The sequence below is a fragment of the Pseudoliparis swirei genome, chromosome 7, assembly GCF_029220125.1.
Source record: "Pseudoliparis swirei isolate HS2019 ecotype Mariana Trench chromosome 7, NWPU_hadal_v1, whole genome shotgun sequence".
Classification (NCBI taxonomy): Eukaryota; Metazoa; Chordata; class Actinopteri; order Perciformes; family Liparidae; genus Pseudoliparis; species Pseudoliparis swirei.
The window spans coordinates 28,981,611-29,008,745 of NC_079394.1; the positions used below are offsets into that span (position 1 = coordinate 28,981,611).

The window sequence follows — 27,135 nt, forward strand, 5'->3', positions numbered from 1 at the left end:
GGGGCAAAAGGTCAGGGGGCCAAAGGTTCTCAGAGGTCAAAGGGTCAGAGGGCCAAAGGGCTAAAGAGTCAGGGGCCTCCTGTCCTTTCCCTACAGAATGTCACTCAGAGAGACACAAAGAGTATTGATGACTGAGTATACTATATGTACCATACTTTATTAATATTAGATATATATATACTTGAGTGAGTCAATGTTCCTCATAAAAAGAGTTATTTATTCACACATAAAGAACCAAACATTTATCCATTTAACCCTTGTGTTGCCTTAGGGTCATTTTGACCCGAATCAATATTACACCCTCCCCCCGCCTTAGGATTAATTTGACCCCATTCAATGTTTAATGTCGGTGTTCTTTCGGTAGTCAACAAACAAACATAAAGTGCCTCACACTTAAACTTGGAAAACAATATTAATTCTAATAATTTTCTGGAGGTTTTAATTGCTGGCGTCAAATTGAACCCAAAGGGTCAAATATGTTAGTAAATATAAAGGTAACAGGAGGGTGAAACATTGAATCGGGTCAAAATGACCCAAAGGCGGGGGGAGGGTGTAATATTGATTCAGGTCAAAATGACCCTAAGGCAACACAAGGGTTAAATGAAATAAGTGTTGAAATGAAACTTGTTGTGATCCTTGTGATCAGGTTCATCTTCTCTCTGAAGTCATGAATCCTCCGGCCGTAAGCTGCTTCTACACGTCTGCTACCAGCTGCAGGAAACCTTGTGAAGTGGAGTTCACATTAAAACATGAACTCATCTGATTGGATGATGAACAGATTGTTTCTGTCATCTTTTCTTCTTCTTTCACTGACGTGATTTTAACTAAATGTCTGTTTACAGAAGAAGATGAAACCAAAGTGAAAGCCACTCGTGTTCATGATGTCAATCATGATTCATTGTGTATTGATATAATAAACTCTGTGTGTTGTTTTGTGTGTTTACAGACTGTCAGACTGTGAGATCACAGAGGAAGGCTGTTCTTCTCTGGGATCAGCTCTGAAGTCAAACCCCTCCAGTCTCAGAGAACTGGATCTGAGCTGGAACGAGCTGCAGGATTCAGGAGTGAAGCTGCTGACTGGTTTTCTGGAGAGTCCACATTATAGACTGGAGACTCTGAGGTCAGTCGAGGGTTTGAGTATATGTGTTGTTGTTGTTGTTGTTTCTCTTTCTACTGATGTGCTGCTTCACTGGCAGCTGATGGAGGGAGTCTCTGGAGACACTGATCCATCTCTTCTGTTGTCTTCTTCTTCTCTCACCAGATGGAAGTGATCAGCTGAGTGCTGATGATCCAGAGAGCATCTGGAGACGGGCAGTGCTCCACCCCCCCCCCTGGATTAGATGTAGTCTACACACAGCAGAACACCTTCAAGACCAAAGTCTGACCCCTCTCCCGTCTACAGACATTGGCTCTGCAAAAAGGGAAGAAACCTTCAGGAGAGCAACAGAGCAACAGAACAATAGACGTCATGTGTACAGAAGGAATCATTACACACAAATTAAAACACAATCAATGAGTATGACAGAGTGTATGAATAGTTGGTTGTCGGCATATTCCACGATCCAGACCTCCATGATCCATCAGGCAGGTAGGATCTACGAAGTCAAAAGGACTCCGGGGAGAAAGCAGAGTTAGTAATGTGTGATGGAGAAATGAAAATTCATCTACAAGGAGGGAGAAAAGAGGAGATAGGTGCTCAGTGTATCCTAAACATCCCCCAGCAGCTATAAGCCTATAGCAGCATATCAAGGGGCTGGACCAGGTGAACCTGATTCAGCCCTGACTATAAGCTCTGTCAAAGAGGAAGGTCTTAAGTCTACTCTTAAACGAGGTGACTGTGTCTGCCTCCCGGACTAAAGGTAGAAGCTGGTTCCAAAAAAGAGGAGGAGCTTGATAACTGAAGGCTCTGGCTCCTCCTACTTTTTAAGACTCTAGGAACTACAAGTAGCCCCGCATTTAGTGACCGCAGCTCTATAGTGGGGCAATATGGTACTACAAGCTCCTTAAGATATGATGGAGCATCACCAATCAAGGCTTTGTACGTTAAGAGAAGAATTTTAGTGCAGGAGTGATGTGATCTCTTTTCTTAGTTTTAGTGAGAATACGAGCTGCAGAATTCTGGATCAACTGGAGGGACCTCAGAGACTTATTAGAGCAGCCTGATAATAAGGAGTTGACCTAAGAGACGTATAGAGCAGCCTGATAATAAGGAGTTGACCTAAGAGACTTATTAGAGCAGCCTGATAATAAGGAGTTGACCTAAGAGACATATAGAGCAGCCTGATAATAAGGAGTTGACCTAAGAGACTTATAGAGCAGCCTGATAATAAGGAGTTGACCAAAGAGACTTATAGAGCAGCCTGATAATAAGGAGTTGACTTAAGAGACTTATAGAGCAGCCTGATAATAAGGAGTTGACCTAAGAGACTTATAGAGCAGCCTGATAATAAGGAGTTGACCTAAGAGACTTATAGAGCAGCCTGATAATAAGGAGTTGACCAAAGAGACTTATAGAGCAGCCTGATAATAAGGAGTTGACTAAGAGACGTATAGAGCAGCCTGATAATAAGGAGTTGACCTAAGAGACTTATAGAGCAGCCTGATAATAAGGAGTTGACCAAAGAGACTTATAGAGCAGCCTGATAATAAGGAGTTGACTTAAGAGACTTATAGAGCAGCCTGATAATAAGGAGTTGACCTAAGAGACTTATAGAGCAGCCTGATAATAAGGAGTTGACCTAAGAGACTTATAGAGCAGCCTGATAATAAGGAGTTGACCTAAGAGACTTATAGAGCAGCCTGATAATAAGGAGTTGACTTAAGAGACTTAAAGAGCAGCCTGATAATAAGGAGTTGACCAAAGAGACTTATAGAGCAGCCTGATCATAAGGAGTTGACTTAAGAGACTTATAGAGCAGCCTGATCATAAGGAGTTGCAGTAATCTAGTCTAGAAGTAACAAACACGTGAACATTTCTGAATCTTTTTGAGACAAGATGTGCCTGATTTTTGAAATATTACGTTGATGAAACAATGCAGTCCTTGAGATGTTCTTCATGTGGAGTTAAAGGACAAGTCCGGATCAAAGGTAACAGAGATTCTTTACAGTGATGTTGGATGCCAGGGCAATGCCATCTACAGAAACCACATCACTAGATCATTGATGACGAGGTGTTCAATTAAAGTAAAATAAAATAACTTCAGTTCTGTCAGAGTTTAACATCAAGAAGTTGCAGGTCATCCATGTTTTTATGTCTTTAAGACATGCTTGAATTTTACTGAGTTGGTTGGACTCCTCTGGTTTGATTGATAGATATAATTGAGTATCATCTGCATGAGCGGCGCTGTGGGACAACATCGGATGGGCCGACTTATTTGGCCAAACACTCCAAGATGCCAATGATGTGGACATTTTTCATTTTTTCCAACCCCACATTGGTATTATCCTTAGACTTGTTTAAATGTTCAGATGTATAAATGGATCACTTTAACCTGCTGACAATTCACTTTAATCACTACCTTGTATATATATATATTTTGTATTCCTCTGTACATTTAATATTGTTATTGTATTTTGTTTATTAATGCACTAATGTGCACCTGCTGCTGTGATCCTGAAATTTCCCCATTGTGGGACTAATAAAGGATCATCTAATCTAATCTAATAACAATGAAAGTTTATGGAGTGTTTCCTGATAATATTGCCCAAAGGAAGCATGTATAAGGTAAATAAAATTGGTCCAAGCACAGAACCTTGTGGAACTCCGTGACTAACGTTGGTGGTTATCGAGGCGTCATCGTTTACAAATACAAACTGAGGTCGATCTGATAAATAGGATTTGAACCAAATTAGTGCCGTGCCTGAAATGCCAATCGACTGCTCCAGTCTCTGTAATAGGATGTCATGGTCAATGGTGTCGAATGCAGCACTAAGGTCTAACAAGACCAGGACAGAGAGGAGTCCTATCAGCACTAAGGTCTAACAAGACCAGTACAGAGATGAGTCCTCTATCAGCACTAAGGTCTAACAAGACCAGTACAGAGATGAGTCCTCTATCAGCACTAAGGTCTAACAAGACCAGGACAGAGATGAGTCCTCTATCAGCACTAAGGTCCAACAAGACCAGTACAGAGAGGAGTCCTCTATCAGCACTAAGGTCTAACAAGACCAGTACAGAGATGAGTCCTCTATCAGCACTAAGGTCTAACAAGACCAGTACAGAGATGAGTCCTCTATCAGCACTAAGGTCCAACAAGACCAGTACAGAGATGAGTCCTCTATCAGCACTAAGGTCTAACAAGACCAGTACAGAGATGAGTCCTCTATCAGCACTAAGGTCCAACAAGACCAGTACAGAGATGAGTCCTCTATCAGCACTAAGGTCTAACAAGACCAGTACAGAGATGAGTCCTCTATCAGCACTAAGGTCTAACAAGACCAGTACAGAGATGAGTCCTCTATCAGCACTAAGGTCTAACAAGACCAGTACAGAGATGAGTCCTTTATCTGCTGCCATTAAGAGGTCATTTGTAGTTTTCACCAGTGCCGTCTCGGTACTGTGGTGTTTTCTAAATCCTGACTGAAACTCCTCAAATAAACTATTATGATGTAGAAAGTCGCACAACTGATTTGCGACCACTTTCTCAAGGATCTTGGAGAGGAAAGGGAGGTTAGAGATCAGTCTGTAGTGAGCCAACACCTCTGGATCCAGAGTGGGCTTCTTCAGGAGGTTTAATAACAGCCACTTTGAAGGAGTGTGGTACGTGGCCTGTTAGCAGAGAACACATTGATAATATCTAATAGAGAGCCGCCAATTAAAGGCAAAACGTCTTTAAGCAGCCTCGTCGGGATGGGGTCCAAGAGACAGGTAGACGGGGTCGGAGGGACAGGTAGACGGGGTCCAGGAGACAGGTAGACGGGGTCCAAGAGACAGGTAGACGGGGTCCAAGAGATAGGTAGATGGGGTCCAGGAGACAGGTAGACGGGGTCCAAGAGATAGGTAGATGGGGTCCAGGAGACAGGTAGACGGGGTCCAAGAGACAGGTAGATGGGGTCTAAGAGACAGGTAGACGGGGTCCAAGAGACAGGTAGACGGGGTCCAGGAGACAGGTAGACGGGGTCCAAGAAATAGGTAGATGGGGTCCAAGGGACAGGTAGACGGGGTCCAAGAGATAGGTAGACGGGGTCCAAGAGACAGGTAGACGGGGTCCAGGAGACAGGTAGACGGGGTCCAAGAGACAGGTAGACGGGGTCTAAGAGACAGGTAGACGGAGTCGGAGGGACAGGTAGACGGGGTCCAAGAGACAGGTAGACGGGGTCCAAGGGACAGGTAGACGGGGTCCAAGAGACAGGTAGACGGGTTAGAAGTAGAAACCGTTGAAGATAATTGGTCACGGTTGATGGGAGAAAAGCCATCCAAATATACACCAGGGCATACAGCGGTTTCCAAGGCCACTCCACTTAAGGACAGATTTGATTTGATTTGATATTCCTTTATTCGATAAAGATAGGCACTGGTTGAGGGCAAGAGATTATTGATCTCCAGAGTGTGTTCCTCAGCGGGTGTGTCGCTGAGCAGGGGAAACCAGTTAGAAATGTGAAGTTTCTAACTCGTCATGTGCACATGACCGTTGGGGATCATATTCTGTCATGTCGTACTTCTAGTAATAACCATCATTAAAATAAATAGTTGCTGGTATTGGCAAAACTACCGCTGGAGACCTGTCACATAATCGTTTTTTAAAGGTGTTTTAGGTGACATTTGTCACGGGAAGAAACCGAATATCTCGGATGAAACTCGCCTAACATGAGACGTTCGAACCCACTTGACCTCAGGTGCCGAGGCTGGGCTCGAACCTCAAGCATCCGCACAGCGGCGCCGAATGTAAATGTCCATAGCACTAACCACTACACCAGCGAGGCAAGAAGCGATTCTGCAATACATCTGTGACCAACTTGCAAGCCCTGACGATGGTTTGAATCATAACAATTGACTGGGCTCGAACTCTCGAGCATGCGCAGTACGGTAGGGATATTATTCATTGCGTCATGTGACCAAGCTGCCGTTCTGACTGGGAGACGAGCAGCGGTTTGGAACAAAACAATTAGATAGATAGATAGATAGATATATACTTTATTAATCCCCAAGGGGAAATTTGTCGAGTCAGTAGCAGCAACACACAAGAATAAAAATAAAAAAACACAAAATATAAGAAGGGTTAGGGTGATCTGGCAAGAGGTGAACTGTTGTAGAGCCTCATAGCCGTCGGCAGGAATGTTCTCCTGTATCTCTCCTTGTGGCAGCGGAGCGTGAGGAGACGTCTGGAGAAAGTACTCCTCTGTCCCTGTAGGAGGTGGTGGAGAGGGTGGTCCGGGTTGTCCAATATGGACACCAGTTTCTTCAACGACCTCCTCTCCACCACCTGTTCCAGGTGCTCCAGCTGGCAGCCGATGATGGAGCCAGCCTTCCTAACCAGTTTGTTAAGACGGCTGGTGTCACGGCTCGATGCTGCTCCCCAGCAGACAATGGCAAAGTGCAGCACACTGGCGACAACCGACTGGTAGAATAACTCCAGCATCTTGCTGCACACGTTGAAGGATCAAGCTTTCTCAGGAAAGAGCGACTCATCCCTTCTTGTACACAGCGTTGATGTTGGCCTTCCAGTTCAGTCGGCTGTCGATGGAGCCCAGGTACTTGCTCCTCCACCATGTCCACGTCCACTCCCAGGACACTCAGAGGTGTAGGAGCTGTCGCCTTCCTCCTGAAGTCCACCATCTCTCTGGTCTTGGCCACGTTCAGCCGCAGGTGGTTCGCATCGGCCCACTTTACAAAGTCACTCACCACTGCCCTGTACTCCTCCTCCCGTCCATCCCTAATACACCCGACCACTGCAGAATCATCAGAGTACTTCTGCAGATGGCATGACTCCGTGTTGTACTGGAAGTCACTGGTGTACAGGGTGAAGAGGAAGGAGACAGAACAGTTCCTGTGGGGCTCAACATCACAGACCACCGTCACAGGCAGCACACGCCCCATTCTGACAAGCTGTGGTCTGCCTGTGAGGTAGTCAGTGATCCAGGAGATGGTGGGCGTCGTCACCGCCACCCGCAGCTTCTCACTCAGCAGCAGTGGCTGGATGGTGTTAAATGCACTGGAGAAGTCAAAGTGACTCTCACAGAGACACCGGTTCCATCCAGGTGCGACTGAGCTCGTTGCAGCAGGTAGATGATGGCGTCGTCCACTCCCACATGAGGCTGGTAAGCAAATTGCAGAGGTCCAACGATGATTTCACCTGCGGCGGAGGTGGGCCAAGACCAGCCTCTCCAGCACCTTCATCACATGGGAGGTGAGGCGACCGGTCGGTAGTCGTTGAGGCCAGATGGTGCTGACTTCTTTGGGACAGGGACCAGGCACGCGTCTTCCACAGCACGGGACTTCCCCAGCCTCAGGCTGAGGTTGAAGAGGCGCTGCAGGACACCAGACAGCTGGGTGGCGCAGGTCTTTAGGACCCTGGGGCTGATGCCATCAGGACCTTCAGCTCTGCGCTGGTGTAGTTTCTCCAGCTGTCTTCTCACCTGGTCAGTTGTCACAGAGAGAGGGGTGGAGGAGCCCATTGTTATTGAGGGCTCGGTGGATGTGCAGCTCAGCAGGGGGACAGAGGGGAGGAGGTGTTTGGGAGGTGTGATGTGTGGAGGAGACGGGGAGGCTGTGAACTGAACCTATTGAAAAACAGTTCAGCTCGTTGGCCTCTCCAGGAGCCCCTGGCTGTCTCCTCCCACCTTGAAGCCAGTTATCTGCTTCATGCCAGACCACACCTCCCTTGTGTTGTTCAGCTGAGTTTGGCCTCCAGCTTCCTCCTGTAGGAGTCCTTGCCTCCTGAGCTTCACCTTCAGGTTGCGCTGGGCTCTCCTCAGCTCATCCCTGTCTCCAGACCTGAAAGCAGCTTTCTTCATGTTGAGAAGCGCCTTCAGGTCCCTGGTGATCCAGGGCTTGTTGTTGGGAAGCAGCGCACAGTCCGTGATGGGATGGTGGTGTGTTCACAGAACTTGATGTATTCCGTGATGCAGTCGGACATACTGTTGATGTCCTCTACGTGCGGTCCACACAGCACATTCCAGTCCGTTGACTCGAAGCAGTCCTGTAGGCGTCGTTAGCCTCCAGAGACCACCTCCTCACAGTCCTGGTGGTCACGGCAGCCTCTTCACCAGAGGAACATACCTGGGTGTCAGCGGACCAGGTCATGATCAGACCTGCCGAGGGGGAAGGGCAGTGGCGCTGTATCGTCCTTAGTATTAGCATACAGCAAGTCCAGAGTTTTATTGTTCCTTGTTGGGCAGTCTATGTATTGATGGAAGGTTGGCAGAGCTTTATCCAATGTGGTGTGGTTAAAGTCACCAGTGATGGCCATGAATGCTCCAGGCTGATGATTCAGCAGAGCAGACACAGTGGAGTGGATGGTGTCCACAGCTTCCTCAGCGTCAGCTGATGGCGGCACGTACGACAACCAAAATGGCGGACGTGAACTCTCTCGGCAAATAGTACGGGCGCATCCCCGGCCAACAGTTCAATGTTCGGGCTACAGCGCTCCTTCACGCACATGGTCGGGTGGCACCACCGTTCATTCACATAAACAGCGATCCGCCCCCTCTTCTTACCGCTCTGTGTAGCGTCTCTGTCAGCGAACAGTCCTGAAGCCGGGCAAAGCGCTGTGATCCGGTTAGTCCGCGTGCAGCCACGTCTCAGTGAAACACAAGAGACTGCTCTCACGGAAGATCCTCTCGGACATTACCAGCGCCGAGCTCATCCGTCTTATTCGCCAAAGACCTCACGTTCCCGTTATGATCGCGGTACCGAGGGTTTGTATCTCCTCGTTTTAGCCCTCCGCTTGACACCAGATCTGCAACCGCGAGCCCTTCTCCGTAGCTCCAGCGGGATCACAGGTCTTTCTCCAGGCAGAAGCTTCGGCCTGCACAGCGCGATCAGCTGAGCGCGCGAGTAGACGACGGTCCCCGTCATTGTTTTGCTGTTGCTCTCCGATACTCACGACAAAGTGAACAAAAGCCACAGTAGAATTATCGAAAAAAGTAGTTATGGTCCAGTGTCCGACCGTAACTAAGACAAACGTGAAAGAAAAGAAAAGAAAAAGAGAGGAAAAGTGCAAAAAAAAGACAATAAAATAAAAGCAAAACGCCACTACTGAAACAAGCAGCCGTTGGCACAGCGCTTCCTCCGTAACAAAGATATAGTAATACATCACAGATAATAATAATCAATTAAAATATTTGAAGAATAAATAATGTTCGTAGAATCATTTAAAAGAGTTGAACATTTACAAATAAATAAATAAAAAATCACTGTCTGTTCAATGCACTATTTATTATTAAATATTTGTTATATTATTTATTATAATATATAATAATACATATTATATTATTTATGTTATAATATATTATATGTTACCCACTCTCTATTTAATACTGATATGATATATAAGTATATATCGTAGATATACTCATACATATAATATTATTAACTATTATATTGTTATATAGTATATCTTACACACTCACTGTATATTTAATACACGGTTAGTATATATTATTATATATATACAAAATAAATAAATATATATGAAATCACTGTCTGTTCAATGCACTATTTAAACATTACCGACTATATTTAATACATGGTTATTATATATTAAACATCTATTATTATATAAACATTATATTATTATATATTATATGTTACCCACTCTCTATTTAATACTGTTATTATATATCAAACATATTTTCTTAGATATTATATGTTACACAATGTCTATGTATATATAATATATATACTAATACAAATAATAATGTCTTATCTTGTTATCAATTATATCTAACCCACTGTATATTTAATACACTGTTATTATATATTAGTATATATATACTATCTATAATAATACATATCATATTATTATATATATATATATATATATATATTATTCGATATTATGTTACACACTGTATATTTAAGACACTGTTATTCTATATTATACATCTATTTTTATATATACATTATATTATTATATATTATATGTTATTAGCTGTCAGTCATTTAAACAGCTGGAGAGACATGAACAGTGTATTGGATATTATAAATGTATATTTTTATCATATATATATATTTATATTAATATATACTGGAGACACGTGATCAGTGTAACAAATATTATATATATATTTATACTGTGTTCTGTTGTATTCATACTGTGTTATATTGTATTTATACTGTGTTCTGTTGTATTCATACTGTAAATAACCCCTTAAAAGGTTTATCTTTGATCGGGACTTGTCCTTTAACTCCCACGTAAAGCAAATCTCAAGGACTGCATTCTTTCATCTACGTAATATTTCAAAAATCAGGCACATCTTGTCTCAAAAAGATGCAGAAAAATTGGTTCACGCGTTCGTTACTTCGAGACTGGATTACTGCAACTCCTTATTATCAGGCTGCTCTAATAAATCTCTTAGGTCCCTCCAGTTGATCCAGAATGCTGCAGCTCGTGTTCTCACTAAAACTAAGAAAAGAGATCACATCACTCCTGCACTAGCTGCTCTGCACTGGCTCCCAGTAAAATCAAGAATCACTTTTAAAATTCTTCTCTTAACCTACAAAGCCTTGATTGGTGATGCACCATCATATCTTAAGGAGCTTGTAGTACCATATTGCCCACTAGAGAGCTCGCTCACTAAATGCAGGACTACTTGTAGTTCCTAGAGTCTTAAAAGTAGAATGGGAGCCAGAGCCTTTAGTTATCAAGCTCCTCTTTTATGGAACCAGCTTCCAATTGCAGTCCGGGAGGCAGACACAGTCACCTCGTTTAAGAGTAGACTTAAGACCTTCCTCTTTGACAGAGCTTATAGTTAGGGCTGAATCAGGTTTGCCCTGGTCCAGCCCCTTGATATCCAGCTATAGGCTTATAGCTGCCGGGGGACGTTTTAGGATGCACTGAGTACCTATCTCCTCTGTTTTCTCTCCTTAAGGATGAATTTTCATCTCTCAATCACACCTTACTAACACTGCTTTCTCCCCGGAGTCCTTTTGACTTCACGTCTCATGGGGTCATCGGACCCTATGAGACGGCATAGATCCTATCTGCCTGATGGATCGTCTGGGTCGTGGAATTCCTGCTCATGACTACGCCACTGTCCTGTTGAGACTCCGCCCACTCCTCCTCCCCACCTCCATCTGCCTGATGGATCGTGGAGGTCTCCATCGTGGAATATGCCTACTATGAACTATTCATACACTCTGTCACATTCATTGAATGTATTTTAACTCTAAATCTGTCCTTCTGTACACATTACATCTATTGCATCTGTCCATCCTGGAGAGGGATCCTCCTCTGTTGCTCTCCTGCAGGTTTCTTCCCTTTTTTCCCCTGAAGGGTTATTTGGGAGTTTTTCCTGGTCCGATGTGAGGTTTTGGGGCAGGGATGTCTATGTGTACAGATTGTAAAGCACTCCGAGACAAATTTGTAATTTGTGAAATTGGGCTATACAAATAAACTGAATTGAATTGAATATTGTTTTGTGTTGATTGCCTTATTTTGTATCTGCTTCATTGGTTTTGATGTATGCCTTTTTATATTGTATTGTTTTAATGATTTTGTATATGTTTTAATCTACTTCCGCTTTGAGCTAAATTTGACTTTTATTTTGAAATGTTAGAAGGAAGCGCACCTTTATTTTGTGTTAATATACAAACTTGACGTAACGGCTAAATGTGACGGACGGATGCGCATTATATGAAGAGTTTTGATAGTTTTAATGGACCCGTATGAGGCTAACGCTCTTACGGTGGTGACAAGGAGGTTTTAATTCAATAGTTTTGGTTCATGATTATACAACGGAAGAAAAGAAATAAAGAAGTTCACCAGCAGTAAAGTCTCACGCCGATTGATATACGGGGATCCGTTACAGTAATTAACAGCTTCTAAGCGAGACCTCTCGAGCTACCTGCTAGTTACACCAAAGGAAGAACGTCACCTTTCCAGCTAACCTGCTACATAGAAGACTACAACGGAATAAACGGACAACTTCTACTGACGGAATGGAGAAGGGCAGCGGTGAACTGAAGACGGGGACGTGGTAAAGTAGCAAGGAGACGGAGGAAGGCTAACGAAAATGGAGGGAAACGATGCTGCTTTGCGCAGCGAGGATAAAGAGCAACAGATAGAAAACCTTCGAAAGGTAATTCAAGAACATAAGGAAATGCTAGACAAGGAAACAGAACAAGGTGCTGTTAGACAAGAACTAAAAGAGTCTTTGCAAAACAAACAGGACATTCTTGCTGAACTTTTAAATGATGAAGATGATGACGCAGATGTAGCGGTTAGACGCCGTGACCGGACACGTGTTCCCACTGAAAAGATGCTAGCGTACCGTAAAGAGGAGCAGAGCAAACGGGAAAGGAGACTTGTTAGTCTGTATGAACAGTGGAAAGCCCACGCTCGTCAAACCGTCAAGAACTCAAATCGAGCTAACAGAAAGCCACTTGGCATCCCTCAGACAATTTGGATACAAGGAAAATGGATATCATAAAATTGTATGATGAACTGAGAGGGTGCGGCCCACCCGATACTGAGCTAAGGCGTAAGGTTGATTCTTGTGCAGCAGTAACCATTGACATGATCAAAATATTGTATGAGAGACTGACTGGCGTAAATGGAGAATACGATGCAGAATATGAAGGACAGCGCTATTCGTGAGCTACTTAAGCCCGACTACGCCCGGTCCATTTATGGCTCCTCTGCTTCAGCGCTGACTGGCAGTCATGGCTCCATGCACTCAGGTGTTGCAGTCAAGCGAGCAGAAGCAGCGGCGGAGTTAGCTGCTAAGGAGGCTGAATATAAGATGCTAACGCAGGAAAAGACGCAAAAGGAAAAGATCAGAGTTTTAGAGGAAGAACATAGGAGGGAATTAGAAAAACACAAGGCCGAATTAGAACGATTGCAAGCTGAAAAAGATGTAAAGGCGGCCCAAGCCAGACTTGAAGTATATGACAGAGAAGTGAAAGAGGAGTCTGATGCCCAGTCCGTTCAGTCATTTCAGGACCCTATACGCCCCATTCCCCCTGCCACAATGGACACTCACACCGTTGTCACTCCATCTCCTCCCATTGATGTATCCTGCCTAGCACAAGCTGTTCAGGACAGCCTTGCTCTTAACAGACTTCCAATGCCAGGGCCCACAGTGTTTAATGGCAATCCATTTGACTTTGTGGAGTGGAAGGCTTCATTTATGTCGCTTATAGATAGAAAGAACATTCCCACTACCGATAAACTGCACTACCTCAAGAGATATGTAGGTGGCTCAGCTCGCAAATGCCTAGAAGGAACGTTCTATCGTAGTGACAGCGAAGCTTACAGTGACGCTTGGAACAAGCTCAATCAGAGGTATGGCCAGCCATTTATCATTCAAAAGGCTTTTAGAGAAAAGTTATCCAACTGGTCAAAATACAGTCCAAAGATGCCGAAGGACTGAGAGATTTCTCAGATTTCCTAAATGCCTGTCTGCAGGCAATACCCCATGTAAAAGGCTTAAACATCCTAAACGATTGTGAGGAAAACCAGAAGTTGATGCGGAAACTGCCAGAGTGGCTCGCCTCAAGATGGAACCGGCAAGTAACATTGCTTCTCATGGAGGAAAGGATTTCCAGCTTCAAGGACTTTGCCAAGTTCATGTCCGTGGAGGCCGAAACTGCCTGCAATCCAATCACCTCTTTCCTCGCTCTCCATCCAGCTGAATCCTGTCAAGACAAGTGGAGCACAAAGGAAAGCAAAGGAAACAAAGCCATCACTTTCAATACACAAACAGTGATGGAAAATAATAAGCAGACAATGTCAAAGGAAGAGTTCAAGACACCTTGCATGCTATGCCAGGATATCGGTCACCAGCTTTGCAAATGTCCAGATTTCATGAAAAGAAAACTGGAATACAGGAGGATGTACGTAAAAGATAACAGACTGTGTTATGGGTGTCTAAAACCCGGTCACGGCGCAAAAGAGTGTCGGCATCGCCACACGTGTGACTCATGCAAAGGACGACATCCTACATGCCTTCACGATGATGGCTACAGAAAAAGTGAAGACAAAGAATGGACAAAGAGGGAACATTCAGCGCAACGCAGTGAACCGGAATCCACATCTGCTCTGTCCCTCAATGTCACCAGCCAAGGTCAGTCAGAAAACACCTCCATGATCGTGCCAGTATGGGTGTCGAGCGACAATAATCCATCCAGAGAAAAACTTGTGTATGCCCTGCTGGATACTCAAAGCGACACAACATTCATTGAGCAAGATGTAAGTAAGGAACTGCAGCTGACTACTTGCCCAGTTAAATTGAAACTCACAACTATGATGGGTGAAAATATGGTCCTTAAAAGTGAGCGGACGTCTGGCCTGCGTGTGAGAGGTTTCAATTCCTCTGTGCACATCAAGCTGCCCCCTACATACACCAAAGACTGCACACCTGTGAACAGACAACATATACCAACGCACGAAACGGCAAAAGGATGGAGCCATCTCACAGCGATCGCAGACCAAATACCGCCTCTTCTCAGCTGCAAAGTGGGGTTACTGATAGGTTACAACTGTCCAGGAGCCCTCGTACCCAGACGTGTCATAACAGGAAAAGATGACGAACCCTTTGCTATTCTTACAGACTTAGGGTGGAGTATTGTTGGCTGTTTAGCACTTCACTCTGATGCACAATTGTCAAACAGTCACTGTCACAGGGTAACCGTGAAAGAGCTGCCTGCAGTGACTCCAATGGATGCAATAAGAATTCTCGAGTCTGATTTCAGAGACACTCAAGGAGATGACAAAACAGTCTCTCAAGAAGATTTGATTTTTCTTGACAAATTAAAGGACAGCATAAAGATAAACAGACATGGACATTATGAAATGCCCCTCCCCTTCAAAGAAAGGCCATGTTTACCTGATAACAAACAGCTTGCTGCTGTGAGGCTCAGTCACCTGAAAAGAAAGTTCATTGCAAATGAGAGTTACAAGAACGATTACGTTAACTACATGAAGGACATTATTGAAAGAGGTGACGCCGAGGAGGTACGTGCTGAGGGCATTTCTGGAGAAAAATGGTACCTACCTCACCATGGTGTTTATCACCCCAAAAAGCCTGAAAAGCTGAGAGTCGTTTTCGACTGCTCTGCAAAGTACAAGGGAAGCAGCCTCAATGAACGCCTTCTCACAGGCCCAGACATGATAAACAGCCTGACAGGTGTTCTCATTTGTTTCCGACAACATCACATTGCTCTGATGTGTGACATAGAAAAGATGTTCCATCAGTTCCATGTCTCAGAGAATGACCGTGACTACTTACGCTTCTTATGGTGGAAGAACGGCGACCTAAACACACCTCCTGATGAATTCAGGATGAAGGTCCATCTCTTTGGAGCCGTATCTTCACCAGGTTGTGCAAATTATGGATAAAAGCAGCTTGCCAAAGAACACAGTCACACACACCCATTAGGGTCACAGTTCATTGCCAGAGACTTTTATGTAGACGATGGCATCATTAGCGTTGAGTCTGCTGAAAAGGCCATTCAGATAGCACAAGAGACACGTGAACTATGTGCGAAAGGCGGTTTACGGCTTCACAAATTTGTGTCCAACAACTGTGCTGTTCTCCAGAGCATTCCCTCAACAGAACACGCCACAGACATCAAAGCAAAGGATCTCAGATTCAATGACCCAGCGTTGGAGAGAGCATTGGGAATATACTGGAACATCGAGAGTGACTGTTTCACCTTCAAGGTTCCACCAAAGAACCAGCCCGCAACACGGCGCGGCATCCTGTCATCTGTCGCCTCCATATACGACCCGTTGGGCTTCGTAGCTCCATACCTCCTCAATGGAAAGAATATTCTCCAGGATATGTGCCAGCAAGGAACAGGATGGGATGATCCAATTCCAGAGCGATTAAAGTCACGGTGGGAGAAATGGCAAGATGACCTTGTGAAAATCGAAAGGATACAGGTAGCTCGCTGCTACCAGTCAGCTGGTTTTGGAAAGGTGATAAAAACAGAATTACATCACTTCTCAGATGCCAGCATCACGGGCTATGGCCAATGCACATACCTGAGACTGAAGAATGAAAGAGAAGAGGTTCACTGTGTTCTTCTCATGGGTAAAGCGCGCGTCTCGCCGCTGAAGGTGACAACTATACCCAGGTTAGAACTTGCCGCAGCAGTGGTCTCAGTCACAGTGAGCATTATGCTCAAAGAAGAATTAGGCTACTGTAATGTAGAAGAGTTCTTTTGGACAGATTCAAAGGTTGTCTTAGGCTACATTAATAATGATGCGCGCCGCTTTCACACCTTTGTCGCAAATAGAGTGCAGAAAATCCGTCATGCCTCAGACCCCAAGCAATGGTTCTATGTACCAACTGATCAAAACCCAGCAGACCATGCATCAAGAGGGAAAACAGTAGATGAGTTGCTTTCTTCTGATTGGTTCACTGGCCCCAGCTTTCTGTGGAGAAGGGAGATAGAAATGCCAACGGAGGTGCCTTCAGATCTACCTGTTGGTGACCCAGAAGTCAGAAAGGCTTATACATTCCAGACAAAGACCTCAGAACAAATGGACCTTGTAGGCAGACTGAACAAGTTTTCATCCTGGTCTCGGGCCATCAAGGCAGTGGCGCGTCTCATACGACGCGCTAGAAAGGTCAAATCATTTGACCTCTCTATAGTTAGTGAAAGACAAAGTGCAGAACGACTTCTCATCAAAGGGATACAAAGCCAAACATACGGAGAAGAGATAAAGCTACTAAGCAAAGGACATCAGCTTCCAAGACACAACAAGCTATATCACCTCGATGCCTTCCTGGATGCAGATGGTGTGCTTAAGGTGGGAGGTAGGCTCAGCCGCTCATCTCTCCCTAACTCTTTCAAACATCCAACAGTCATTCCTCAAGGACATCACATAACGAATCTGATTATCGCCCACCATCATGAAACAGTAAAACATCAGGGCAACGGCTTCACCATCAATGAAATTAGGTCCAATGGCTATTGGATCTATGGACTGAGCAGAGCAGTCGCAACTTACATCCGTCATTGTGTGACATGTCGAAGGCTGAGAAGGCCAGTTGAAAGCCAAAGGATGAGTGACCTGCCTGTTGAACGAACAGAACCAACCCCACCGTTCACCTACTGTGGGATGGACTGTTTTGGTCCTTTCTGGACAAAACAAGGGAGAAAACAAGAAAAAAGGTATGGGTTGCTCTTTACCTGCTTCTGCTCTAGAGCCATTCACATTGAAATGTTAGAGGACTTGTCCACAGACACATTCATCAATGGACTGAGATGCTTTATTGCTTTAAGAGGTGCTGTGCGACAAATTAAATGTGACCCAGGCACTAACTTCATGGGTGCAAAAAATGAACTGAATGCTGCATTGCAAGAATTGGACATGAATAGACTGAATGTATTTCTCACAGAAAAGCAGTGTGACCTTGAAATGATTGCACCTCATGCCAGCCATGCAGGGGGGGGTGTGGGAATGGCAAATAAGAACAGTCAGAAGTGTTTTCAATGCCACTCTGCTACTCTCCCCCGGTAGGCTTAATGACGCATCGTTGCGCACCTTCTTTTATGAAACTATGTCTATTGTGAACAGCCGTCCACTCACAGTTGATGCTTTGAACAGCCCCAATGGTTTAGAGCCACTTACTCCCAACCACCTGATCACAATGAAATCCACCACTCCATTGCCTCCACCTGGCAAATTTGAAAGAGAGGATCTTTATGGACGAAAGAGATGGCGTCAGGTGCAGTACTTGACGGAGCAGTTTTGGAGTAGATGGAAAAAAGAGTACCTCCACAACATAACAACAAGACAGTGCTGGCATAGCACTAAAAGGAACCTGCAGGTCGGTGATATAGTACTGGACGCTGAGAACACTCTACCACGAAGCAAATGGAGACTTGGGACAGTCTCAGAAGTCATTCAAGGCAAAGATGGACTTGTGAGACGGGCCAAAATCTTGTTTGGAGAAAAAGAACTGAGCCACAAAGGAGAGCGCACCAGCAGGCTCACTCTGGAGCGCCCTGTCCAGAAATTAGTCTTATTGCTAGAAGCTGTTAATCACTAAGCATTTAAGAAATGTGATATGGTTTACTGTGTTGTATAGTCTATACATTTGAAGGGTAATGCTGTAAGTGGAAATTTTGTGTTTTAGGTTCCATTTTGTAAAACACTGTAATTTGGTGGGAGTGTAAATAACCCCTTAAAAGTTTTATTGTTTTGTGTTGATTGCCTTATTTTGTATCTGCTTCATTGGTTTTGATGTATGCCTTTTTATATTGTATTGTTTTAATGATTTTGTATATGTTTTAATCTACTTCCGCTTTGATCTAAATTTGACTTTTATTTTGAAATGTTAGAAGGAAGCGCACCTTTATTTTGTGTTAATATACAAACTTGAAGTGCTAAATTCATCTTGTAAACTGACTCTGTTCCAGATCCACTTCAAATCCGCGTAGACTCCGGGAAGGCTCCAAGCAGGTCCCGGATGGCTAAATAGCCAGCGGATCCGGATCGGAAATCATGCGTAATATTGGCGGATACGGGCGGATCCGCGTATCCGCCTACGCATATTATATTGATAAAATATTGACCCTTCCATAAAGCGGCTCATTTGGCCCAGATCAAGCTAACAAATATGCATCAATGCAACAACAACAAAATGCAAACGTAAATAATGTCAAACAGTTTTTATTTGAAAGGACAAATTTATATACACACATTTAAAAAGATATATTTTAAGTCTGTTCAGTGTGGGGGACGTCTACAGTACGCCTCCTGGAGCTACCCGGTCTGCTGCCAGGTTGAACCACCGAATGGCGTGCTTAAGAACCTGGTCCAGTGGACGGCGCATGTGTTGAGTGATTCTTTCTGACAGCATCTGTAATCACACAAGCAGATACAAAATCACATGAATACTCAGTGCAACATAAATCAGACATGCAGTCTAAAATCTAGTGGCTGTCTGGCACTTAAAGTGTGCTATGCTAAATATAGTCAAGTCAAGTCAAGTCAAGTCTTTTATTGTCAGATACACAGAATGACACAGGGTCAGACTGGGCACTGAAATTCTTAGGACAAGGCACCACACAACAACTATCAATAGCCGAACATAATATAACATGACATACACACTGTACAAGAACTCTGAACATAATACTAACATATATACATATAATACACATAATAACTAAACTACAGACAAATGGGAGTAGCAGGAAGTGAAAGCAGGTAGTGCAATAGAAAGTGTAAGTGTAAGTCCAAGGCTGAAAGTGACAGTGTATGTAAAGTGACGAGTGTAAAGTGTCGAGTGCAAAAGTGTCGATCGTGTGTCAGTGTCCATTGAGCAGCCTGATGGCTCTCGGGAAGAAACTGTTCTCCAGTCTCTGTGTGCGAGACCGGATGCTACGGTACCGCCTTCCAGAAGGCAGCGGGGTGAACAGGCTGAAGGCTGGATGATGGCAGTCCTTTAGGATCCTGCCAGTCTTCCTGAGGCATCGTGTGGTCTGTGTCCTGCAGGGAGCTCCCTACCGATGATGAACTCCGCAGTCCTGACCACACGACGTCGGGCCTTGCGGTCCTTGGCTGTGCAGCTCCCACACTGTGATGCACCCAGTCAGGATGCTTTCTATTGGGCATCTGGAGACATTGGTGAGGATGACTGAATCCATGCCAAACTGCTTCAGTCTCCTCAGGAAGAAGAGGCGCTTCCGGGCCGCTTTGACCACCTTGTCTGTGTGAGCAGACCAGGTGAGGTCGTTGCTGATGTTGACCCCGAGGAACCTGAAGCAGCTGACCATCTCCACTCCATAGAGCTAATATATCATATAACTATTATGTAAAGGTATAGTTGAGTAACATTCACCTAAATAGAGAATAAAGTTGCAATTCAAACATTTTATTTAGAAACATGGTTATTCGTAAGTTTGAACACAAAGACCTCCGGGTGAAATCAAATTGTTTTCATTATATATGAGTTACTTACGCAGGAGCAAAGTCTTGGACGTCATTAGATTGAAAGATTTTTTTCCATTAATCCCTTTCCAATTTATGGACTTGCCAACATCATCAGTGAACATGCGTGCGAGGATGTTCCACGTTGCACGTTTTACATCATGTCCTCCGATTGTTCCCAGGGAGGAAATCTAAAATGGATAGAAAAAGTACTATTAATATTTGATATTGTTTTAAAAAACATTACCATCAAACAGGGTATTATCTAGTGTTAATGACATACAATAGATTTTAATGAGCTTTGCGTGAGATTCTTAAAACAAACAAAAACTCACCACACTCTTCTTCATTAAAGCGTTGGCTGGATCTTTGAGCTGTTGCTCAAACATGTCCACTTCCTCCATTGTGGTCAACGGAAACGGGTCTCCACTCTACTTCTTGACCAGACATTTGTGTCACGCTGGGGCGAACAAAGCTGTCAATTTTGGAAGTTAATTGATGGACCTGCTGTGTTAATTGATGGACCTGCTGTGTAAGCGTCTCCAGCATGGCCATCATTTGAACTTGAGCAGCTATAAAAAAACATTAGAATAGCATTTAAAAAGGGAGATTTTACATCAAATATGGAAACATCAAGTGTTATACAACTCCATTAATCCAATCGTCATAATCATATTCACTTGGATTCAATGTGACAGTGTGTATTGCATGTCTCGTATCCAATTTACCATCGTTAACATTGTAAAAAGTGAAATGATTAAAAAGATTCAATTTGAATCCCATAGCCGTTTGAGTTGTTGCTCACCCCAGCAGGCAATGGTGTCTGAACCACACCTCGCCAGGTTGGCGTGTACCCTGCATGGCTTGTTCGCTGTCCTGCTGGTGATGAAGTCCGTGGTGGAGGAGGGGCAAGAGGTGGAGGAGGGCAATAGGTGGAGGGGCAATAGGTGGAGGAGGGGCAATAGGTGGAGGAGGGGCAACTGTCCTGCTAGTGGTTGGACCCTTTTTTTTTTGGGGTGGCGATTTTCAGTCTCGCTGTCTGCATCCGAGTCCCCAAAGAAATGGCTAGAAATGGAGTTAGGAAAAAAATGTATTATTTGTCATACTATAACATTGAATGACAGACACTTTATTTTATTAAGGTAAAAGAGTTCTAAAGAATACAATTTATACACATTTACTCACACAGGCATTGGCTTTCTCCTTTTAGGAATTGCCTCCTGTTCTGAATGGAGATCAGATGTGTCACAGGACATATATTTTGTTAACCATCGCCTTGCCACCAAGTAATCATCTAAAAATTAAGTCAAAACACAATGAAAAAGTACAGAATTATGACCAGAACAATGTCATTAAAATGTTGTTTCCCCCCCCCATATGTAACATAAGGTAAATGTTTTTATGTATTTGTTTAAACTGCTAATTATTAGAATATTAATATAATTAGCATACCGCATGATCTAATTATTCTGACATCATGTGTCTGCCAGTCAGGCTGAGGTTCTTCGGCACTTCGGACCGCCTTGTCCACCCTTTCATCCCTCGGGTAATCTGGCCAAACGCAGCCACCACCACTGTACCAGCTTTGTGGCACGACTGCTACTGTTTTGCTGTCCAAGAATTCAATCAGATGGAACATCCTGAATTACAGAGGAAAGAAACAAACAGTGTCATCAGTCACAGAAATATAACTCTGTTCCAAGAACTTCTGAAAACAATTTTGCAACTAGAAAACAATTTAGCAACTATTAAAGTTCTCTATAACCAGGAGTATGACAATTACCATTTGGAAAACATGAGAATAGGTCCGGTCGCCTCAAGTGACTACTGCCAGTTGTGCTGCTTGGTGGAACTTCCAACTGAGAACTGTAAAGGCGAACTGTGTACCTGGAAACTATGACTTTTAGCTAAAAGAGCCAAGATGTTTTTGTCCATTAGCTTTAGTGTGTTTGTGCATTTAAGAACTTGATTTTCTTGAAATAAGAGTTTTAACAAATGTTTTATTGACACACCCAAGTCCATAAATCGACAATTTGTTTTGCAAATGCACATTAGATATCTAAAACGTATGAAATAGGGGTATAGCCACAAAACCATCCCTATGAGGCAAAACAGCACATTTCTGAACAAGCACTGACATTTTAACACACTTAAATGGATCAGATGGTTGGACAATTTTATGAATATTCAAATAGTCAGAGTTGAAAGGGTAAGTGAAGAACAAAGACTTCTCTGAACACTCCTTGTATATCACATACACTCCATCATTGCATTCTACAATGTTATGTATATAACAAATTTCATTTCCAATGACAAAAACATTATCCCCGGTTGAAATTTTAACAGTCCACTTGTCACAGGCCATTTCACCATACTGTGCTTTCACTGACATGCCACCTACAAGTGGTCCAACAAAGTGTGGTTTTTTTAAATGGCTAACATTTAAAGGAGTGTCTGGTCTTCTTTTCTCTGACAATCGTCTGATAATTTGTGCAAGGGGAAACTCTGGTTTTCTGACAAGCTTTTTCAGCGTGTGCAGGTAACTTTCATACGGAAATGCAGAGAATGAGTCGAGGCAACCATGTTGTTGAACTTCATCTGCCAGATGAACCAAACCGTGGATATTATAAACGATTTGATCTTTGCCATATATCTCACCAAAGTGACTGACAAAAGATCGAAGTAGTGTGTGTGCATACTGTGCATTACTAGATAGTCTAGGACTGACTAAAATGGCAATACCAGAGAAGAGTAGCATGAAATTGCTGTACATATTTCTGTCCAGAAAGGTTCCTAGTATGACAGGTCCTGTGTACAGTAGAAACTGACGTAATTCAATTCAATTCAATTCAGTTTATTTGTATAGCCCAATTTCACAAATTACAAATTTGTCTCGGAGTGCTTTACAATCTGTACACATAGACATCCCTGCCCCAAAACCTCACATCGGACCAGGAAAAACTCCCAAATAACCTTCAGGGGGAAAAAAAGGGAAGAAACCTGGAGGAGAGCAACAGAGGAGGATCCCTCTCCAGGATGGACAGATGCAATAGATGTCATGTGTACAGAAGGACAGATTAGAGTTAAAATACATTCAATGAATATGACAGAGTGTATGAATAGTTCATAGTAGGCATATTCCACGATGGAACCTCACGATCCATCAGGCAGATGGCGGTGGGGAGGAGGAGTGGGGAGTCTCAACAGGACAGTGGCGTAGTCATGAGCAGGAATTCCACGACCCAGGCGATCCATCAGGCAGATAGGATCTATGCCGTCTCATAGGTCCGATGACCCCATGGGGTAAAGTCAAAAAGGACTTCGGGAGAAAGCAGAGTTAGTAACGTGTGATTGAGAGATGAAAATTCATCCTTAAGGAGAGAAAAAAAGGAGATAGGTACTCAGTGCATCCTAAAACGTCCCCGGCAGCTATAAGCCTATAGCAGCATATCAAGGGCTGGACCAGGTGAACCTGATTCAGCCCTAACTATAAGCTCTGTCAAAGAGGAAGGTCTTAAGTCTACTCTTAAACAAGGTGACTGTGTCTGCCTCCCGGACTGAAATTGGAAGCTGGTTCCATAAAAGAGGAGCTTGATAACTAAAGGCTCTGGCTCCCATTCTACTTTTTAAGACTCTAGGAACTACAAGTAGTCCCGCATTTAGTGAGCGTAGCTCTCTAGTGGGGCAATATGGTACGACAAGCTCCTTAAGATGTGTTGCCTTCCACCGATCCAATTCTCGTAGTGATCTAGGTTTTCGGGCAAACTCCACAGGAATATAGGGACGCATTTCTATCAATTTTGCCGACATTCTTTCAACAATGTTTGCAGGCATTCGGAAAATTAGAGGACCCCTGAGCCAGATGTGTAGCAATCGTCTAACAACACCCAAACAAACCAAATGCATGTAATCCAAAGGGAATTGCGAAACCATGCCGACACGCTGCCAAGAAATGGATGTGCCTCATGATGATGACTCATCTACCATGTTTTCAAACGATTCGTCAGTCCTTACAGCAAAGTCTGTACATGGATATGTCATGCGTCTGTTAATGTATTTCCCAGGCTGCATACATTTGTCACAACCATGGTAGCCATTGTGGTTCTTTGTATTCTTAACAAATGATCTGGCTGGTGTGTCACAAATGACTGTGTCAGTTGAAGCTTCAATGTCTTACCCTCTATATCAAAACCGTTTTCAAGCTGTTGCAACTCTGTAACAAAATCTTCAAGGAACTCTTTTGCTGAGCTGGGTTTCTTTGGTCCACAGAATAAACCTATTACGACTGGTTCTTTCATGGGAACATTCAATAGCAGACCAAGGATGGGCCACAGTTGCAGACTAGAGCTTTTGAATAAAGGAAGTCCATCTATATGTATTTGCAACTTCAAAATGAAACTGTCTGCTAGTGCATGCACATAATTTGACAGTGTATTTCTCAAAGCAGAATACCAAAATATTGGTACTGTCCCCAGCCTTTTCCAGGATGGAGTATTTAGTTTAGTCCCAAGAAGAGTCCTGGCATCCCTTGGAAGGTCAGAATGGAAAATACAGTATGCCCAATAGTGCTGTCAAAGCAACCAAAGAAATGCCAAAGTGTGGCCCAGTTAGAAATACTTGCAGACAGGGACAAGGTTTCAAGTTGCTCATCAGACTGTTCAGAATCAGACGTCAGACTCTGCCCATCACTGGCCACAAAGGCAAAACCATCAATTATATCTGCTTCTACTTCCATGGCACCTTCCTCCTCACTAAAGCCTAATCCAGTTGTAGTGTCCAGACAATTTGCATCTTCTGTGCAATTTATACTTTCCAAAGACTCCCCACTGACATCTACATGTTCCTCTCTGGTGTCAGTTGAAAGGCAGTTCTATCTGCTGATCGTCCTAATTTGGTCAAGTCTTTTTGAACATCTTGTGGACCCTACGTCTAATGGTGGAGTTGGAGACAAGCCCAGTCTTTCTGTTCATTTTATCTAAAACAAACAAAAATAAAAATGTTTTAATAAAAACACTACGCTGTACATTAAGATAGTATTTTAATGGATTAAAACAAATCTGGTCATTTTAAAGTTAAACAGGTTATACAATTCCCTCAAATGTGTCTTTAAGTTGCTGTGAAAACTTCCCTCAAAAGACATGCTTACCTGAATTGTGAGATCGATCCTGATGAACACTTCTGTAAAACTGAGGATGACATTTCAAATAGTAAATTATGTTGAGAACTCAATACATACGAATTAAATAAAAACAGGTTTGTGCTGGCCATCTTTATTAGCTTGAGCTAAGCGCTCCTCGTTATTAGCTCGTGGCTAAGCGCTCCTCGTTATTAGCTCGTGAGCTAGCTCCTCGTTATTAGCTCGTGAGCTAGCGCTCCTCGTTATTAGCTCGTGAGCTGGCGCTCCTCGTTATTACCTTGCCCAGCTTCAATCGCACCCTTGGGTTGGAGCTTAAGTATACTAAGTATGTAAGCTCCAACCAGAACCACTGAAAATTCGGCGCTAGCTGCAGAAGATAGCTCACCCTAACCCTAACCGAGATAGTTCGAAAAATAGCCATAATTCGACAGTAGCAACACAATTCAACACTTACCTAAGTAATATGTCTGGCGAAGAGCTGCAGGTTTGAAAATTCCAGTTTGGAAAGTCGAGCGCAGAAGTCAGAGGAGCAACGATTCAGGGTGCTCACACTTTTTCAGCATCGAGCTACTTATTATGTGACCAAGTCAGGCGATCGACCGGCGGGGCGGGCGGGTGCTAGTAGTGCTCACCTGCAGCGCGAGAAGAGTTGTTGACGGGGGTGGGGGTGGTGCTAGTGACTTTCTTTGCTCCGTCCGTCCCGATGCGCGCAAACCGGTGTCGGGGGCTCCATGGCCCTTGCGAGGCGGGCAGAGGACTGTTAACGCGACACGTAGAGACAGAAATGACATGCTTCTGCTGTAATGTGGCGCTATAGAGAAAGTGACAGGGGGGCGGGCCAATTTCTTTTTATGTCATGCGATCTACCAATACTACGCCGCGATCGACTGGCAGGTCGCCGCGATCGACCGGTCGATCGCGATCGACGTATTGAGCACCAACAACCGCCGCTGTGTGAACCGGATGCAGATGCGGGTGGATCCGGTTCACATGACCAAACCGAGTGCGGCAGTAGGGCGGATCTAGCGACCTGCGGGCGGATCTAGCGACCTGCGGGCGGATCTAGCGACCTGTGGCGACCTGAGGGCGGATCTAGCGACCTGAGGGCGGATCCGCCCCGGAATCAGCTGCTATCTGGGTGTGCATGTTATATTATGTTAGGCTATGATAGTTGTTGTGTGGTGCCTTGTCCTAAGAATTTCAGTGCCCAGTCTGACCCTGTGTCATTCTGTGTATCTGACAATAAAAGACTTGACTTGACTTGACTTGACTTATATTGTATTTATACTGTGTTCTGTTGTATTCATACTGTGTTATATTGTATTTATACTGTGTTATGTTGTATTCATACTGTGTTATATTGTATTTATACTGTGTTATGTTGTATTTATACTGTGTAAATATAAATGTCATTTGAATCAAGACTGAACCGAGAACTTGGTAGAAACACATTCTAGGATCACAGGTGAAGTACACATATTGACCACTAGATGGGGGTATAGTCCGAAACACAGATACGAGTTGGACGACTGCGTCCTGAACATTGTATCAACATTAATGAATATTAATAAATATGTTCCTCCTGTTCTGCAGTGTGGCATCAGTTAAACAATGAACAGTTAAAACCTTTCTATGAACTGAAAATGTGTTTTTGTGTGACGAATACACAATAAGTGAAGTGGAGCAAGAGAACGCTCCAGAGATATCAATAGTTTTCTGAGTATCAGTGAACATGTAACACTCTTTTGACCCGAGGTGGTGGTCTACACTGGACCTGTATCCAGAGCCAATGAGGCCCAGCAGGTCCAGGTCCAGGTCTAGCTCACACCAGCTGCTGGGATTAGCCACGCGATTACAGACAAAGAATTATGGGATAAAAAGTTGTAAAATATTATAATTATATATTTTATACATATATATAACATATATATGTTATATATATAATAT

The 27,135-nt window shown here is 43.8% G+C and overlaps 2 protein-coding genes and 2 long non-coding RNA genes across 4 annotated transcripts in view; 1 reads left to right on the forward strand and 3 right to left on the reverse strand.

Annotated features, from left to right (window-relative positions):
* The window catches only part of LOC130196679 (NACHT, LRR and PYD domains-containing protein 12-like), a 373,575-nt gene extending 372,053 nt beyond the window's left edge, over positions 1 to 1,522 (forward strand). Inside the window, 2 exon segments of the mRNA XM_056419002.1 lie at positions 947 to 1,120; positions 1,262 to 1,522. Of these exon segments, the coding sequence (XP_056274977.1) occupies positions 947 to 1,120; positions 1,262 to 1,271 (184 nt within the window). The 3' untranslated portion in view covers positions 1,272 to 1,522.
* The window catches only part of LOC130196675 (protein NLRC5-like), a 1,158,129-nt gene that overhangs the window by 787,862 nt on the left and 343,132 nt on the right, over positions 1 to 27,135 (reverse strand).
* Positions 18,949 to 20,476, reverse strand: LOC130196734 (uncharacterized). Its single transcript, XR_008832300.1, has 4 exons — positions 20,387 to 20,476; positions 20,083 to 20,242; positions 19,629 to 19,962; positions 18,949 to 18,978 (listed from the first exon to the last, which is right to left on the reverse strand). It is a non-coding gene; the product is annotated as an uncharacterized LOC130196734 (long non-coding RNA).
* LOC130196743 (uncharacterized) lies at positions 21,027 to 21,751 on the reverse strand. The gene is made up of 3 exons (XR_008832310.1): positions 21,504 to 21,751; positions 21,237 to 21,345; positions 21,027 to 21,116 (listed from the first exon to the last, which is right to left on the reverse strand). It is a non-coding gene; the product is annotated as an uncharacterized LOC130196743 (long non-coding RNA).